This window comes from Durio zibethinus, chromosome 3, assembly GCF_047325235.1.
Source record: "Durio zibethinus cultivar Kanyao isolate XHJ-2024 chromosome 3, ASM4732523v1, whole genome shotgun sequence".
NCBI classification, from domain to species: domain Eukaryota; kingdom Viridiplantae; phylum Streptophyta; class Magnoliopsida; order Malvales; family Malvaceae; genus Durio; species Durio zibethinus.
In genome coordinates this window covers 3,948,689-3,968,546 of record NC_143164.1, presented here as the reverse complement: position 1 = coordinate 3,968,546, position 19,858 = coordinate 3,948,689, and the positions used below count along the sequence as shown (strand labels likewise).

Below are 19,858 nucleotides of genomic sequence, written 5' to 3'. Positions count from 1 at the left end.
TAAAGGAGAATCTCTAGCGTAACAAGATCTAATAGGAAATGAGTATGTTGATAGTTCTCATTTGGCTCTGTTGGTGCAAACCAAAAGAGAGGGTAAGAATCCTATTGAGATAACTATTATTGATGAATATAATAAATTTAGCTATAGGCCTGATGATCCAAGGTTACTATCAAAACTTCAGCAAGATAGTAACTTTAATAATATACATAATAGTGTGATGGTAGGTAAACATATTAAAGCTTCATTTGGTACCAACTACCAAATAGGCTTAAATGCTTTTACCCTTCAGCAAAAAATCGAACTTCCATTATTCAAAGGTAAAAATTCTAAATGATGGTTAAGAAAAAATCAAAGATATTTTATCATTTTTGGAATGTCAAATCATCAAAAAATAGAGATAGTTTATATGTATTTAGCTAATAGAGCATAAATATGATTTGACGGATACTTAATGCAGAAACCAAGATTTACATGGTAGAAATTTTCTAATGATCTCTGTCAGAGATTTTATGACAAGACCTGTTCGAATGTGATTGAGAAATTCAACAAGCTGATTCAAAATAGCACAATGGAATAATATTAAGAGAAATTTGAAGAGCTTAGGCCATTCATGCTTTAAAATAACCCCTATTTGGATGAGTTATATTTTGTATCCAATTTTGTAAGTGGCCTAAAAGAATATCTCAAACCAAAAGTTAAGGCTAACGAGTGGCAGCAGCTTATAAGCAAGCTAAGTTACACCAGCTAGCTTTGAAAGTTGAATATAAAAGAAATAGACCACCTATTAAACACAAGTTCTACCAATATTACATCCTATGCTAAGGCTGGTGGTATGTAACCATACAAAGCCTGAAATGAAGACATTCTCAGAAAAGTGTGATAGCTTGTATTATACATTTATTCAGCTAACGGTAGCCATCAAACTTAACTTTTAGGCTTGAAAAAACACATACATCGTAAATACTACTCCAAACACTGATCAACCTTTTCGGTTTGCCTATTAGATTTCGAATGATAAGCTGTACTCAAATGAACTGTGGTTTTCAATAATTTTATCAACTCCTGTCAAAATATAATAGTGAAGACTGGATCTTATCAGAAATAGTAATTTTAGAAGTCTCATATAGTTTATGAACTTGGCTAAGACATATTTTAGCTACTTCCATAGCTATAAAAGGAAGGGACTAAAGAAAAAAGTGACTATACTTGGTGAATTTATCTACTATCACCATAATACAGTTAAATTTTTTAAAGGGCAACCCTACAATAAAATCCATACTAATTACATCTCAGGAGCCATACTAATGGTAGTAACAAAATGGAGACACTACGTAGAAAGATAACCATTCATTATCAAGATAGATCATGAAGCTTTAAAACATTTACTTGAGCAAAAGTTGACCACCATCATTCAAAAAAGAGGACTAACCAAATTACTTGGGCTAGATTACTCTATACAGTATAGAAAGAGCATGATGAACATAGCAATAGATGCCCTATCCAGGTAACAAAAACAAAAAGCACAAAGCTATAGCTTGCAATCCACTACATTTATACCAAAGTAGGGAAGGAGATAAAGTATAGCTATAATGGTGAAACATTGGCACAATAGCAAATTAAGGCTTTTATCATCCATCCTCTTTATAATTCTCACTATTCATTTAGTAATGACGTTTTAAGATTAAAGGGAAAGTGTATATAGGTAATAGTGAGTAGTTGATGGAGAAAATTTTGCAAGTCTTGCATAATTCACCTCAATAGGGGCATTCAGGAATTCAAGCCACCACCACAGACTTAAATTAAATTTTTATTAGCCTAGGATAAAGAAATAAGTTCGTGAGTATATCCAATAATGTGATACCTGTCAAAGGAACAAAGATGAACATGTTTCTTATCTTGATCTTCTACAACCAATTCCTATACGATAGCAAGCTTGGGATGTAATCAGCATGAATTTTGTTGTAAGATTACCTTTATTTCAAAATTTTAATTACATTATGGTAATAATGGATAAATTTATTAAGTATAGTCATTTTTTTCCTTTATCCCATCCTTTTATAATTATGGAAATAGCTAAAATATATCTCAACCAAGTTCATAAACAACATGAGACTCTTAGAATTGCTATTTCTTATATGGATCTAGTATTCACTAGTCTATTTTGATAGGAGTTGATGAAATTATTGGGAACCACATATCATTTAAATACAGCTTATCATCCAAAATCTGATGGTCAAACCAAAAAGGTTAATCAGTGTTTGGAGTAATATTTATAGTGTTTGTGTTTTCTTAAGCCTAAAAGTTAAGTTCGATGGCTACCGTTAGTCGAATGGTGGTATAATACAAGCTATCACACTTTTTTGAAAATGTTTTCATTTCAGGCTTTGTATGGTTATAAACCCCCAACCTTAGCATGATATGCAAGTAGTCAAGAAAAAATAGTGAATGTAGAAGAATTATTGAAAGATAAAGAACAAGTCAGTAGGTTGATGGTTGATCAGTTGAATAAAGCTCAATAAATGATAAAATTGTATGCTAACAGAAAAATAAGTGAAAGAAAGTTTTAGGTGGGAGATGAAGCGTATTTAAAATATCAGCCCTACAAACAAACCTCTTTAGCACTTCAAAAGAGTTTAAAACTTTATGGTCATTATCTTATATTAGCCAAAATTGGTTTAGTTGCTTATAAATTACAGTTACCTCATACTTCTAAGCTTCATCTAGTGTTTCATGTCAGTTTGTTAAAAAAGAAGTTAGGAAACAAAGTAGTTCCCAGCTTAGCTCTACTAGCAACTAATGAGGATGGACAGCTACGTGTATATCTTGCTACTGTGATTGATAAACAAATGGCTAAGAGGCACAATAAGGCTGTCACCCAATTTCTGGTACTATGGCCAAATTTAGGGCTTGATAACGCAACTTGGAAAGACTATATAGTATTGAAGTCACAATTTTCAGATTTTGATCCTTGGGGACAAGAATATAGTGAAAGAGAGGGTATTGTGATGAACTTAGTGGAAAAGAGTAATAACGGCATGAGCAAGAGTATGTTAGAAAATGGTGATGTCAATTATTAATATATTGGGGTTAGGGTTAATTATTAATCTATTGGCTAGTAATACTTTGCAAATTTGTATTTTTTTTACAATTTGGACAACAGTTTCACAATAGCTTTATTTAAATAATTTATGGCTATAACTGATTTTTATGAATGAAAAGATAATTTCTCCTCTGAATCCCTCTCTATTCTCTTCTTAGTCTTCTTAATTCTTCTCTATTCTCTCTTTAGTCTTTTTAATTCTCCTCTATTCTCTTCTTAATCTCTAAAACCCTAACCAAGTCACAACTGAGTTGTGACATAATCTCGCTTTTTGTTTCGGACATAAATCAAGTCTCCTGGTGGCACATCATCAGAGAAGATGAACATGAGCTATTTTGCCTAATGACACATCTATTCTTCCAAGCTGTTGTTTTTTTCCAACAAATCTCTAAAAGCTTCTACCTTTTGTGTCTTCTTAAAATATCCTTTAAATCCTTTGTTTTACATTGATGAGTTATTATATAAAATAAATGTTAAATAAAAGCAGTGACTGCTTTTATATGTTCTTATAGATTTAGTTTTAAACTATAAATTATCTTTTTCTATTTGTTAAAAAATAATTGTCCTTTTCTTATTATTCTACGCCTGTCAAAAATTAAGGCTGAGAAAAAAATGAGAAAACCAAAAATTAATTCCAAATTATAGTGTTTGGTTCGATTTCGAATCAATTTTTGTATTCAATTTGAATCAAATTCAAATATTAAATGTATATATTAGGTTTAGATCGGATTTTGGATCAAAAGGTGAAAAAAAAATTGAATTGAACCAAATTATATATATTTTTTAGCTTTTATATATTTTTTAAATTTTTATAAAATAAAAATAATAATTTTATATCAAAATCTACTTAAATATATTAAAATAATATAATAAAATAAAAAATTTAAAAATCGATAAATCAAACCGAATCAAATTTAAAAAATTTATAATATTATATAATATCTAATAAAATAAAATCAGATTAGATCTAATCCGAATCATTTTCACTTAATCATTATCACTTCTATCGAAAATCAAAGCTGTCTTATCTCATCTTTTATTTAAGAGTTTGGGAGGATTGTGGATGTGATTTGAAAATTTTGAGGTTGCGTCCATGATACCTCAACACTGAATATATAATATATATTTTCTGACTATTGTGAGGTGAATATCTTTGCGAACAAAAAAATCGTGCTACAGAATTAAAGGAAGAATAAAAGAAAGATATTTAAGGAAGAAGGAAGGTTTTGGAAGAAAGAAATAAGAACAAAATTGAAATATATATCAACCTTTTTTACGACAGAAAATGAAGCAGAAAAAAGGAAAAAAAAAAAAAAAGAAAAGTAAAAAGAGCTGTCCAAAGATATGGGCCTACTGGTTTTTATTTTATTTTTTTGCCTTTTTATTGGGTCAGGACACGGGCTGTTTTTTCTTGGTTCATTAGCTTGCCTATTGCTGTACATTATATATTTATTTTTAAAATTCTTTTCCAAATTATGTTGCAATTATTTTATTTCATTTAAAAAAAACCAACATATACCTTTAACTCGAATTAGAACCCATGCAGAGTCTTGAATGACACAGGAACGTCATTGAATTTTCCACAGTGCTGATAGCTTCATTAGCTTGGATCAGCAAAACATCCGTTTTCTGGAAATCCTCCTCTACCAAGGCAATTTGATAACTAGCTCATAAAAGGGCCGGCCATCATGACAAGACATGACATCGACAGGAAAATCGCCCATCACTCAATTTTCAATACATCATCAACCCTAACGTGGTCCTTAAAAGATCGCAACCATTTCATTACTATCATCACATGGGTGTTCTAGTGTTACCTTGTCGTGACCCTCAATGTTCTTGCATCCTTCTTATCCTTCCTATATATCGATTACAATTTACAAATCATTGGTCATCGTGTCCATATGCATCAACAGAGATGTAGCCTCATTGAGGGAATCTCCCAATTTAAACCGGAAGCTGGCTTTATCCATGCTTGATGATCACCTTACATATGGAGAAACATTGCAGCTTCCTTCAATTGACTAGACAGATATCCCCAGTCATTTTCATTTGTTTGCACTCCATTTTTCCCTTCTGGGGAGATGTTTAAAACTTACAAGTTAAAGTGGGGCTTAGCTTAACCTGCATGTTCCAGGGTCGGCGTGACTTTCTAGTTCTAAAGTTCATCCAGTAGCGAGTGAATTACCAGGGAAAAACCTCACTTTCACTCTGATTATCAACGGAAAATGAAAGGTGCATTCATGTTTGTCTTATCCTCAGGCTGGAACTAGAAAGTAAGAAAAGAATTTTGATACAATGGATAAGTGAATCCAATCCAAGGAATTGTTATGGAAATTCATTTATATGGAGTATGGGCCAACTAATTAATCAAAAAAGAAAATTTGTAAAATTTTTCATTTGTAATTAACAGTGAAATCAAACTTGAAAAGCAAACTTATATGAACATATCAACAATTGGTTAATATTTTGAGGAAAAAAAAAAACGAATATTACTATGATATAGTTATTGTTATTTTCTTTGAATTTGGCATATGAAATAAAATTTTTTTATGAAATTAACAATGTTTTTTTGGCGAAAGGCAGGAGAGACAGGAGCCTGCATTTGCAGTCTAATCCTGTCTTTTGATTTTTGTCTTGAGCTGCCGTCATGGAGACATCGGATTTGATCCACTCGTAAGTCATAACCATCAGGAAGGCTGGTTATACTAATTTAGACATATTGTCATGTATTGAGGACCTTTAACAACGTGATCACGATGCTAAACGTTTTAAAGCAAATGAGATCCCATGTGCTATAGCTCACTAACACACGACTAAACCAAACCGTGCCCCCTGCCCTCCTTATGAAAGCCAACCCATCTAACAACTCCATCACATACTCCCAAAAAACCAACTCTGAAGTCTGAACAACCACTCTGATTTTACTCCAGGGCTCGAACTTGATTACTAGGCTTTTGTCCACCTTAATTTCCACCAGGAAAGATGGACCTGAGCCTTAGGCAACGCTCCACCACCAGCCTAGCGATAGAAACAGTTGTTGTTGCCGTCAGAGCAGAGCGGGTTATCTCTAAAACCGCCTTGGCTTGGGCTCTGACTCATGTTGTTCGTCCTGGCAATTGCATTACCTTGCTCGCTCTCTTTCCTGGTGAAAATAAAGGTAATTCTGTCAAAATTTTCTTCTTTTTCGTTAGTTTTTACCCTTAGCCTGGCCGCTTCGTTTGCTCGAGAGTTCAAGTAATGACTTTTTTTTTCTTTAATTTGATTAAGGTAAAAGATTTTGGAATTTCCCGATGCTGACTGGAGATTGCGGGAGCAATATTCGGGAAGAGTTACCAGAACAGATTTGTCAGATCTCCGAGTCATGTTCTCAAATGGTACTTCAGTTTCATAACCAGATCGAGGTAATTAATGTCAAAGTTACTTAATTGCCCACGTTGAATTAGCTTCTTTCATGTGGCGGTATATGGACTCTTTTGTCCATTTGTCTTGCCTAGCAAGAGCATTGAACATAAAATGGATCTACTAACTGATTTAGTTGTCGGGGTTTAGAAGATTCCTGGAACACAAACAGGGCTTAAGCTCTACCTCAGATGGAAACATAAAAAGCTAATGATTGGAGATTGTTTGGACTTTGGATGGTTGAATGGCATTGGCATGTGCATGATCAGTAGCATTATTACCAATCAACATTATTAAATAGTTTTTTCATGGAATCCCACCTCATTTTTTTATTTGGGGTTATGTTAATCTTGAATTTTCTATATGGTCCATGAAATGGATCCCCTAAAATTCCACGTAAATTTTATAATTCTCATTTTTTGGGATGGTAGCTAAAATTACATTGATTACATGAATTTTCTTTTTTCTTTTAGTTGCCAAATGGCAATCCAAATCTTGTTCTGGGAAGAATTTGTCTGTTAAATATGGTTAATTGTGAGTTCTTAATTGCAGGTTACTGTGAGAATTAAGGTGGTGTCAGGTACAACTGTCAGTGCAGTGGCAGCTGAAGCAAAGAACAATGGAGCCAACTGGGTGATATTGGACAAGTAATTAAACATTAAAAAAACAAGTATTATTTCTTGTTTCTAAGCTATTAGTTTTTGTGTTCAGGGGTTTTTTTTAGTATTTTAACCTATATAATAATAATTAGCTTGGTTTGGAAAATTTCACCAAAACAATTTGGCATGGCAGAAGCTCATATTATCCTAAATTTGAAGTTATTTTTTGTGTAAACTTACAAAGAGTAGTTTTGGATCAGAAAACTAAAGCAAGAGCTGAAACATTGCATGGATGAACTTCACTGCAACATTGTAGTGATGAAAGGTTCTCAAGCGAAAGTTCTCAGGCTTAATTTACAATGCATAAATGAACTTCGAACTCCCTATTTTTCTGCTGCTGCTGCTTCTCCAGCTATGAATGCTGGAGACCACCTAGGCCTCAGGATGAAGCATTCTACTCCAGTCAGCAGTCCAGAAGAACCAAGTACTTCTCATTCAAGAACAAGCAAAGAAGGATTGCTACCGAGTTCTGATTCAGCAGCTTCTATTTTCCTGGTCTATCAACAAAATCCCCTTTTTGAAAGGCTGAAAAGAGGAAATTACACTTTCTTAGATTATCAGAACAACTTGGATAAGCAACTTACTCTTCTTGATTCACGTGGAGAAAGGCTTATAAATCTATCAGAAAACAAGTCTTCTGTAAAAAGTAATGACAAGAGTATACCATGGATTCCCCAAAATCACATTGATGAAAAGCCTCGTAAAACCCAAAGCAATAGAAATAAAGTCATCTCTTCTAGTTCCAAAACCTTGCTTGACAAGTTTGTCCAATATGATCATGATACTCAAAGCCATGGCAAAGACTACATGGTTAGCTCAAACATTTGGGATGCAGTTGCGTTGGGTAGAACATCCTCAGTACCTCCACCCCTGTGCTCATCATGTCAACACAAGGCGCCAGTCTTTGGCCAACCCCCAAGACCGTTTTCTTATGAGGAGCTAGAGGAAGCTACAGATGGATTTTCCGAATTGAATTTCTTGGCAAAAGGTGATTTTGGTGTTGTTTACAGAGGGATTTTAAGAGATGGTCAAGTGGTTGCAGTGAAGCTGTTAAAGTTTGTCAGTTGTCAAGCAGATATTAATTTCTGCAGGGAGGTGCAGGTTTTAAGCTGTGCACAACATAGGAATGTTGTGTTGCTAATAGGGTTTTGTATTGATGGCACCAAGAGAGTTTTGGTTTATGAGTACATATGCAATGGATCCTTGGATTTCCATTTACATGGTATTCATTCTCTCATTTTTATTTCTTTTAATATCATATTGTTAATAGGCTCCTGTACAATCTTTTGGTTTCTGTATGCTCCATTTGTCTATTTGCATTTGGAACCTTTGTCTCTCAAATAATATCGGTTACATCTGGTTGACAGGAAGCAACAGAGCCTCTCTAGATTGGCAATCACGGCTAAGAATAGCAATTGGAGCAGCACGAGGCTTGCGATACCTTCATGAAGATTGTAGAGTTGGTTGTATAGTACACAGAGATATGCGGCCCAAAAATATTCTCCTAACACATGATTTTGAGCCTCAGGTACTTTCAATTAGTATTTGGACCTTTCTGAAAGCAATAGCGTCTATCCCTGCTCATGTTGATGCAAACCTGAATTCATCTTAAAGAAAAGTACAGTCTAGGGGCTAAATACTAAGGCCATGATAGAATTAGAAATTCTTTGTAGAAAGGTTTTTGGCTGGATAACTTCACCTTCATCATAGCTGATTAATACGGATTTTTTGTGCTAAAAGGTGAATTCTGTCAATGACCTCAAGGTTCATTTCGGATATTCATATTGTTGAGGAGTATTGCTTTATCATTCGGTAGATTCCTGATAATAACATGTATAACTGGTCTATAAGTTCTTTTTTTTTCCTTTATAACATTAAATTATGCCTTAACTTTTTTAGTTGTCTCTTTAGGTTACCGATTTTGGACTCGGTAGATGGCATTCTGATCAATTGATTGCTGGAAGCAAGGAGCAAGCCATCGGAAGTGCAGGGTACTTTCTGAATATGTTATTTTCCTGTCTCTTAAGTCTCTTTCATCCTTTTTTTTTTTTTTTGGGCCCGTTTTAGCTACACAGTAAATATTTATTTATCTTCTGAACATTCCTATCATTCTAATGGGGCTGAAAATGACTAAATCCAGGTATCTTGCACCAGAGTATTTGGATGGTGGAAGGATTACACAAACAGTTGATGTTTATGCATTTGGAGTGGTGCTATTAGAGTTAATGACAGGCCAAAGAATCAGTGACTTGCGATTTGACAAGGGACAGAATTTCTTATATGAATGGTTCCACCCTCTAGCTACATTAGACTCAAACCAAATAATGACAAATATTTTCCAGTTACTTGATCCATGTTTAGCCTCCAGCAAAGTCCAGGACTGCAGTCATCAACTACAGGCCATGGCTCGTGCTGCTTTCTTGTGCCTAAGTCATGATCCGGAATCAAGACCACAAATGTCAAAGGTATGCTATGTTGTCCTTCAATTTCTAAATCATTTCATAATCCCTTCTTTCCATAATCTGTTGTTCAGGAGCTTTCCAAGTCATTTCCTGAGCTAGGTGTTGAAATTAAGAAATTTCTTGTGTCATTTGCAAATTGTTAGGTACTTAGAATGCTTGAAGGAGGAGATATGAGCAATCCACTGAGTTTAGACCTGAACTCAATTGGCAATAGAAGCGGCCATTTGCGTGGATTGAGAACTCAAACACAACCTGAATCTAGGAGACGCCACTCTCGAAGGCTTTCGCACTGAATTAATTCGACAGACAAAAAGGGAACTGATGCTTGTACGATTCGATTCCATTGTCACAGTTCAGGCTATTGATGGAAATTTTGGCTGGGGTATTACCATCAAATATATATTTGTAAACAGTAATGTGAAGCAGGTATCCTTGTAATCGTTGAGGAATATCTATATATTTATATATATTCAGGATTATGCATATCCATCCATGATGTTGGATGAATATACAATCTTCCCTGAATATTTTGACGGGCATAAAATAAAAGAAAAGGATTTTTTTTAAGAAAGCTTTACTTTAATTTGTCTCCATTTTTCGTAGCATAACCAAATTCATCAAGTCGAATTCCACAACAATCTTTACTCTAACACATACCCATGGAAAAATCCTAAAATGATCCCTTCCCTCTCTGTCATGCAAACCCCAGCCACAGACCTGCTCCCCCTCAATTCCACGTGTCAAACCTAACAAATTTTTATTACAAATCATGTACACGTGGCACAAAAGATTGTATCAGTATCTCAAAATGGAAGACCCGGAATTCATTGGGATCAGTGCCTCCAGTTCTGGCTGGCTCTGCTGGTGGACGAGTGGCTCCCATCGGATGGGACAGACTCCCTATCATAGCTCCCCTGCTGCTGATTCTGCTGTACCGTTGCCACCTGAGCAAACTCCGAAACGCTCCATACCTTCACGGACTTATCAAGGCTTCCGCTGTAAACAATCCACCGCTGTTCATTCCCTGGTTCCTGGTCCTTATCGGCAGCCAAGCACTTCACTGGCCCCGTGTGCCCTGTTAGCACCGAAAGGCATGTGTGGATGTTGCCATCCCTACGCCAAACACATATAGTCTTATCAGCTGATCCGCTAAACACCAAATTCCCTGCTGCCTCAAGGCAAAGAACCGCCATCTTGTGTCCTTTAAGGAGCCCGCCGTGGGATAATTGCTTTTCAAGTTCCCAGAAATTGACCAGACCGTCACTGGAGCCACAATACACTATTGAACCAGGGGTGTTGATTGCTAACGCTGTAACCGCACATTCTTGTTGTAAAAGAGTTTGAGCTAATGTATGCTTTGTTCCTTTCCGCTGCTGTTCCCTTTTCCACACTTTGACGGTTCCATCTGCTGACCCAGTAAAAACCATTCCTCCCAAGCTCGAAACGACAGAGTTAACAGCGTCCTCGTGTGCATGAATTGATTCAAGACATTTGGAATCAGAGATTCTCCAAACTTTGAAGGTTCTGTCCCATGAAGCAGAGTAAAGAAGACCTTGTTCCTCGTTCATGCTCAAACACGACACCGCATCCGAGTGTTTGAGCCATAAAGAGCGCTTACGTTTCACTTCCACGTAATTTTTTGGTTTAATGGAACTTTTAAGGATATCTTTGAGAGTTGGCAAAGTTCCAGCTCGTTTATGAACGCTAGGGTTCTTAGGAGAGATTTTCCAAACGCGAATCTTCCCATCTTGATGACCAGTAAAAATCTTTTCACCGGATATCACAATGGCCTTAACCAACCCACTGTTTGATTTGAAGCCAGAAAATTCTTTAAGATTCTTCCACACACGAATGTTCTTGCTATCAGAGCCAGTGTAAAGGAGATCCTTTGTGGCTGCTAAGGAATAAATATGGCCCTCTTCACGTATAAGCGAGCCGATCAGACTATTCGCTGGCATGTTGTCTTCGTCGAAAGAGGTCCATGAAGACTTTTTGAGAGGAGTGGTTTGGTTCCATGGTGACATAGTCAAGGGTGAGCCTTCGCCGCTCAACCTGTTGCTTTCATAAAAGGCAAGGCCTGCAGCGGATGCGCTGCTGTAACTCATACCCAAATCATCTTCATTCACAGGAGCAGTCATGGAAATGTTAGGATCAGAATGCGTACTGTTGCCAAACTTGCCTCTTGGAATGCTATCAGCCTCAGCGAACATTGTGCCCCCTCCTGTCTCTCTCATCCCAATCCCAAAAGAGTAAAGCAAATTCTAAATATAGGGAAATAAAGAAGAGAAGATGGACAGGAGGGATTCGGAGGTTGAGAAAATATCAGAAAAACAAGTCCGGTGCGAGGGAGAGGGTAGAAAATGGTTGCATTTGCATTGCATGCTTGTATATACATTGTAATTATCGGAGTTGTAGAGGAACGGTGGAGGAGATTTGGGGCTATCATATTTTTTACAAGTGTGCGGATGACATGTATTAGTTGCATATAGAAAAAGGGGCATGCGTCCAGGGAATCCGGGGTCCCTTTTCTAATAATAACGTGCTTGATAGTTTTATTATTTGCGATTTGGGTTGTTTTTATTTGTATGGTGGTTGGTTAATTTCTGTTTATAGGATTTGATTTCTATATTAAGACAACCTTCCCTGTTTGCTAAAAGGAATAGAAAAGTACGAGTTGGAAAATATACGAGGCCCTGAAAAATAATTGGAGTAATTTGTCCCTTTTAGCTCCTTCTGGCTATGATAATGGCATCAATTATTAGACAGGGAGAAGCAAGATTTTGAACGTAAAAAGAAAAAATAACACTGTGGATTAATGAATGGAGAGGGAAATGCAATAATTTGCAATGATTCCATTTTTCCATCTTTGGATAAACAATTCAAAGGCAAAACTAAAGTAGTAAAGTGCAAGTTCTGTTTGCCCTGCAAGAAAAAAGTTGCTTAAAAGACATAAGCATACAATAGGGATTTGCTATTTTCTTTTAAGTAAAATTGAGGATTATATAGTGGAGTGATGAGTGTCCAACGTTCACATATTCTACTTATCTTTAACCCAACACAAAATCCAGCCACTATGTACTTTTTGCATCAAATTTTGATAAAGTCTACAGAACATGTTACATTGAAGATTCGTTTTCTGTATCTCTGCTGGTGGTTGAAGTCTAACGCCACCCCTGTTTGATTTTGATAAGGTATCAACGATACCCACAAGCATCGTGTTCACTGTTTTATCACAAACAACATGGAAAGAAGGAACCTCTTTTCTCCAACTGTCGGGGCACCATGCCACACCTTGAAAATCAGAGTTCCATTAATTATTGGACATTAGAGAAAATGGCTATCAATCAAATCACCCCTTTCATTTGTGCTCAACTCGAAATGATTGAAGCAGGGCTTCTGTTACAGATTTTAGATTCCAGCAGCGGAAATAATTGAGGCAGTAAAATCCCTCGCGACTAGATATGCAAATGGCACAGGGACAAAATCTGTAGCTTCAGCCTAAAATGGCTGAGAAAGCTAAAAGGGCGAAGAAGCCAATAGAAAATGATGAAACAAGAAAAATGCCATTCTTAATTTATAATAAAGTTATAAATGATATATTAATTCGAATTCAATTCAAATAAAATTTAAATTTTATTTAATTATTATTAAATTTAGTTTAAATTTAAATAATTTAACTTATCGATTAAGTCAAACTAAAATTTTTTATACTGAATTTGAATAATTCACGAAATTAATTAATTTATTTATATTTTAATTATTTTAATTAATGAAATATTTTGCATTCTAACTCCAATTCAAACATAATAATCAAATTTTAATTAATTATTATAATTAAATTTATTTTTATATATTAATTAAATTTAATAAAATAATTTTAATTTTTATATCAAATTAAACTTAAAAATAAAATTTAAATTGAATTTAAATTAAATTTTAAATTTATAGTTAAATTTAAATTTAATATTATATTCATTTGAATTCAATAAAAAATTTATTTGAAATCGATTAAGTTTAACGCTATAATTTATGACAGGCGACAGATGTGGAGCAATACCAAAGACGAACTATCTAACTGCCACGTACAAAAGACAGAAAGTGTGACTGTTGTTTCAATGTCATTTTCCTAGAACCTTGGTCATGTCACTGGTGCATTTAAGGCTTCTACTCCTAATAGGTTATGGACCAATCTACCTGCCACTGCTCTAAGGCCACCTGTTTCTGGGCCACAGCAATGTCTATTTGTGGGAAACGCCCTTTGTTTCTGGGACAAGCCTGTCCAAATTTCCCACAGCATATCTTTTTACAAACGCAAATTCCCTGGAGTAGGTTGGGCTGAAACCAAGGAGGCCAACTTATTTCCATTTATTGCCTTGAGGAGGCGCAAATCCAAATGAAATGCATTATATAGCTGGGTTTTTAATCAGCTAAAATTAAAACAGGAACAAGTAACATTTTTTATGACTATTAATCAACAGCAGGCCCCAAAGAATAATCATGTTTAATGATGCTCATATTCGCTAATCCTGCAATTTTTTTCAATTGTGTCCTATACGAAGTTCAAGTTCATTTGCAAAATTCAAAATGATAGAAACAAAAAACTATGGTGGTATATACTTATTGACATTGTTGATTTATACAAAATAAAATTGATATATATCTAGGCTACCAGAAGAAAATAAAATGTAAAATACAGCGAGTTTTATTGTTGGAATCTGATTCTTTAGACATGGAGCTTTATTGTTGATTTAAATATTCCCAAGAGAAAGGTTGTACACCAGGGAGAAACAAAGTACAAAAAAAGCCGTGCATGATTAGGTTGGTTAACTTAACTCGTTCTTATTTGATATGATATGATTTTATAAAATTAAATTTTGAGTTGGATTGAATAATGTTAAAGAAAGATTAGGATCGGATTAGATTTAAATTTTAGATAAATTTAATTTGATTTGATATTATATAAAAATAATTTTTAAATTAATTTTTTATTTATATATTTATATTTATATTTAAAAAATAATATTTTATTAATTTAAAATCAAATCAGATATAATTTATACAAATTAAATGGAATTCAAATTTAAAGAATGTAAAATCAAATCGAGTATCAAAAATCCATTTCATCCTATGATGCACGTCGCAAAGATTCCCGGAAGACCAACCAAATCTTAGTGAAGTTCATCTTAGCATGACATGGCGAAAACCCAGATTTCTGACATAAAAATAACATCATAACACTATTTTCAGCGGGAAGCCCGAAAACCACTACCTCAAAAACGATGGATTCTGCTATCTGATAGCAAATCATTTCCCAATGGCGCCTCGAACCCACCAAACTGACCAAATTAATTCCTTAATAAATGCTCAAATCTTTCTCCACTGTAAATACTCCCCTTGCCCAACTCGCAGTCGTTCCTCTCTCTTTAATCTATTTAAGCTCCTCAGAAAAGCCTCTTTCTAAATCTAAGAAGAACATCATCAACAAGGACGACAACAACACCTTCGCTGAAGGTGATCAAGAAGAGCAAGGGAAGATGGATTCTGTCACTAGCCATCCGTACATAAAGCCAAGTCATTCCAAGCAAACCATGGATAAAGAAGTGGTTTTGAGGAGGATTCGTCACCGTAAGCGTATGAACAACGTCAAGTCCGAACTGCAGTTTTTTATTGCCTCATCGTCACCGGCGAAAACCGATAATAAAACTTCGGTCCATGAAATAAAGTGGGTGGATGACGCTTTTGCTGCTCTTCAATTGTAACTGTTTACAGGTTTAATCTGTCTGGCTTATGATCAATTTTTGCACAATTTTATATGTTAGCGAAAGCAGAACTGGCAAATCTACTATTGTTCAGATTGATGAAACAAGGATTTGTGTGTAGAATAGTGTACTATTTTTCTTGCAAAATTGAAGTTGGCATTTCCAAAATTGTTTGGAAATCTGCCCTTACGATGATGCGAAATATGGGCTTTCATGTCTGATTTTTAGTTCCTTAAGGCCCAATTCTAAAAAAAATCAGCATAAATGGTAAGCCGTTAAGGCAAATAAATGATTCAAGAGTTAAATTAGAATAACTCAAAATCAAAATGATGTGAAACTGAAATGATTTAGACTTTAAATAATTTTATCCAAATTGATAAACTTTTTTAACTTAAAATGAGCCAAACCAAAATCATCAAACTCAAACCAAACGGATACGAACATTTGCCAATTATAGTTTCATCTTTTAAGCCATTGAAAATGTAATAAATAGTAATATAAGGATACGATTGAACTTTTCGGGAAGGGATCATCTTTTAGTACTAGTACAATTGATCCATGGAGTTGAAAATCTTTGACAAGGTATGATAACTTATGCTGGAACTACTTTGACTTTTTCATTTTTAAGTATTATAAACCCAGAAACTTGTCTGCGGAGAAAGCGTTGGTAATTTGATCTTTCTTCGAACATTCCATGCCTTTCACCCAAAACACTGCATTGGCTTGTTAAAAACAAAAAAATCAAAGTATTTGAGACAAGAGCAGTGATTTAAACAAAGGTGGATTAGCTTGTACGTCTTTTATCTAAGAAATTGAATAAATGATCATAATCAATCCGCCGTGTTTAAGTTTTGGTTTGTTTTCCGGTTGTTTAAGGAAGAATATAACCTGATTAGGGTTGGAAATCCAATTTTTTTTAGTCTGAGTTTTGAGTTGAATCAAATATTTTTTAAAAAAAATTATATCAAGTTGTATGTAAATTTATTTCGATCCAACTTAATACATATATTTTTATTATTTATTTAATTTTATATTTATATTTAAAAATTAATATTTTATATTAAAAATTAATATTTTTATTAATTTTTAACCAAATAAAATTGATTATAAATTTAAATATATATAAATTGAGTCAGATTTAAATATAAAAATAATAATTTAATATCAAATTAAATTACATTTAAATATTAAATTTATAAAATCAAAACAAATTCAAAATTAATAAAAACTTATCGCGTCCTAACTCCGACCTATTGCTAACCGTATTCCTGATCCTGATGCTTGGAAAGGGACAGTTTGAGTGGGTCGTGGGAGGGCGCATTTTCCTTTTGAGCACTACCGTCACATTTCTTTCATCGATTCACGGGGTCCCAACAGCAAAAGCAATTCCCCCACATAATAAGAAAAGCAAATTTAATGCATTTCCAGCTTCAACATGTCCATGAATTTTTTATTTGATATATTATTAAAATTGACATTTAGATACTATGAATTTGAAAAAATTCATGCATTTATGGCTTTAGAAATTAGGGTATCTGAGGCCGAAAACCACAGCCAATGCCAAGAGTACAGTCGAATCCTACCCAGTTTTCCTTGTCAAGGGCGTCAATTTCCTCTTTTTGAACCAGTTGAATTTCAGATTTCAAAAACACAGTTTAATCAAAGCTCTTACATCACCGGCTCTGCTGTAAAAATCCACATTAGTCAAAAGGAAAAGTCCTTAAAGAGTACTGTTCTTTTTGGCTAACTTGTGAACCAACCAAAGAGTCAATCGCATCAAAAGTGATTGCAACGGCTGTCGCAGATTACAACAACTTACCGGCCTCGAGGACGCACGCACCTCTCGTTTCTTGGAAATTTCAACACCCAATTTCCTACTTTTTATTTGGTCAATCCCAAATAAAAAAACAGTGCACTGATATTAGTATCATAAATCTATATAAAATTATAATACAATAAAATAAAATAAACAAATAAAATTATTTTTTAAATTTATATAATTTAAAATATTAATTTAATTTTTAAAAATATAATATAATATATAAATTTAATTTTATAAATTAAAATTTATTTTTTATTTAAAAAAAAATTAAATCATTTTACATTAAAAGAACGATAATTTTTTATATAATTTTATTTTTTTAATTAAATATATATTAAATATAATATAAAATAATTATTATATTATTTTATCAATAATTTTATATGTTAAATATGAACATTATATGTTAAATATGAACATTGTTTACGTTTTTATCTAATGTTTTTATCGTAATTACATCATCAAAATTTTATTTTATCTGTAAATATTTTTAAATGGATAAAAATTTAATTTATGATAATTTTATTTATATTAAACAAAAGTCATATGGCATTGCAAGAAATAAAAGGAGGTAAATTTACCAAAACTAAATGCACCATAACAAATTTACCTAAAATATGTCTAATTTCCTTATGATAACATATTACATTAATGACTTGCCAAGTTAATCATTGACAAACCTAAAAATTTATCTAAAAACTTGCTCTCTTCAACGATGTCACCGTAACGGCAGCCCCCAAAGCTGATTTACCGACTTCGATATCAAACGAATCGTAGCGCCTGAACAGTTCCACCACGAAAAGCCTAGACACCAGCACCACGAAATCCTTTCCGGCACACTGTTTGTTACCTAACGTTGGTTGCTCAGTCTCGGGTCCATTCGACCAAAGCACGTGCTTTAACAGCCTCTCCTCATTATCACCCATGAACCTGTCAGGGACAAACTCCTCAGATCTCTCGAATATTTTCGGGTCTTTGGTTGCAAAAGGTTGGAACCCGAACAACATCTCCCCTTCTTTCACTTCGAAAACGGCGTCGTGGCTCTCGATCAATAGATCTTTCTTTGCTTTCCCGTACTGTAACGGGACGGGAGGTTCGATCCGGAGCCCTTCGTATACAACAGATTTCATCAATGGCATCTGTTCCATGGCAGCCATGGTGAGTTCCCCACCGTTGGATCTGATGGCTGATCTGATCTCCTGTGCTAATTCAGTATGTAGTTTGACTCCAGCTCTGCCAATCCATTTAAGCATGTTGGGGAAGAAAATTTTCATGCCACCTAAAGAATTAAAGCATGTGGCGAATAACAGATTATGACAAGCTTCTTCTCGTGAGATACCCAATTTCTCAGCTTCATCTTGAACGAAACCAGATGACTCGTAGAAAAAATCGTAGAGTCTCTGGTAATCTTTTTTAACAAGAACCGGCGGAAGAGGAAAAGTATGGATTAGGAGTTCTTGAACAAACTTTGGGAGACCAAGAGAGAGAACAGGACCGAGTTGAAAAACTACCCATTTACTAATCAAGCTTGGACCATCAACTCCTAGTTTAGTATTAGGCGGGTTTGAACCAAAGAAAGCCCGAGCCAAGAAGTTAAACGCAGCTTGATCATTAGCTGTCTGAAAACTGCTTTTGCCTTTCTGAGCAAGTTCTTTCTCTAACTTTTCAAATAACTCGGTGTAAGAGGCTTCAAACCCAGGGATCACTTTATCTCTGCTAGACTTTAGGAGAAAAAAGATAAGTTGTTTGAGCTTGGCGTGTTTGGGCTCGGAAGGGTCGAGATATGAAAGGGTTCGGTAGCCACCGGTAAGGTCGGTTGAAGGCATGTAAGTACCAGTGAAAAGGTCCTTTTTTTCAACTTTGGACACATCAAAAAGAACAGGGAAACTCTTACCGTCAAGTAAAGCGACAACCCTTGGGTTAGGAGCGATGAAAGGACCCGGTGGCATATTGGTTCGAAACACCGTTGAATGGTATTTCTGGATTTTTGATTTAAAAAACTCGTCTCGACCCTGGTTGTAGAAATAGTCAAGTCGGTCTTTGATTGGACCAACAAAAGGAACCCCATAATTCCCTGGAATTTTCTTCAGCGGAAGCTTGGGTTTTCCAGGCTCTGAAACCGCCACTGGCGGCGCTGGTATAGATGGTTTCTCCGACACTGATCCTCTAATCGGCCGGACGACAACCCGACGCGTAGACAACCTAGTCGTCGTTGTAGGTAATGATGACAACGATTTGTTTGGTGAATTAAATTGCAGATGAACAGAAGTAAAAGGAAAAGAAGCAGATGCCATTAGGATCGAATAACAATTAGCTTCTTCCAAGATGGTTATGGCTTATCTTAACATACATAAAAAGAGAAATTAATCAAAAACTAAAAGGTTAGACGTACAAAGAGAAATTAATCAAAAACGTAAAGGTGGGTCGGCGCTCGCCACAGGTGTGATAATAAACTAAAGTGGGTTGCAAATTGAAGTCAGAGCCGAGTCTTTATTTATAACAAAATTAGTGGAAAGAGGTGAGGGGCCAGGCCGGTGACTTGAATAGTGCTCGCAATAACTTGATCCAATTGTGAAAGGTGTGCAATATTTTGTGTTGAATCATCAACTCAACTGCACGTTTGGCTACGTCATTGGCGTTACATTGGAGTTTCT

General features: G+C 34.8%; 3 protein-coding genes across 3 annotated transcripts; 1 reads left to right on the top strand and 2 right to left on the bottom strand.

The window, feature by feature from the left end:
* Positions 1–5,904: 5,904 nt before the first annotated feature.
* On the top strand, positions 5,905–10,194 carry LOC111315254 (inactive protein kinase SELMODRAFT_444075-like). The gene is made up of 8 exons (XM_022916885.2): positions 5,905–6,260; positions 6,371–6,504; positions 7,055–7,149; positions 7,362–8,383; positions 8,529–8,689; positions 9,073–9,152; positions 9,302–9,626; positions 9,767–10,194. The coding sequence occupies exons 1-8, from the start codon at positions 6,086–6,088 to the stop codon at positions 9,914–9,916; spliced, it is 2,142 nt and encodes a 713-aa protein (XP_022772620.2). The 5' UTR covers positions 5,905–6,085; the 3' UTR covers positions 9,917–10,194.
* LOC111315327 (protein JINGUBANG-like) lies at positions 10,195–11,970 on the bottom strand. Its single transcript, XM_022917005.2, has one exon. The coding sequence runs from the start codon at positions 11,855–11,857 to the stop codon at positions 10,457–10,459; it is 1,401 nt and encodes a 466-aa protein (XP_022772740.2). The 5' UTR covers positions 11,858–11,970; the 3' UTR covers positions 10,195–10,456.
* A 5,839-nt stretch (positions 11,971–17,809) lies between these two features.
* Positions 17,810–19,735, bottom strand: LOC111315188 (allene oxide synthase 1, chloroplastic-like). The gene has a single exon (XM_022916771.2). The coding sequence runs from the start codon at positions 19,496–19,498 to the stop codon at positions 17,897–17,899; it is 1,602 nt and encodes a 533-aa protein (XP_022772506.1). The 5' UTR covers positions 19,499–19,735; the 3' UTR covers positions 17,810–17,896.
* Between the last annotated feature and the right edge of the window lie 123 nt (positions 19,736–19,858).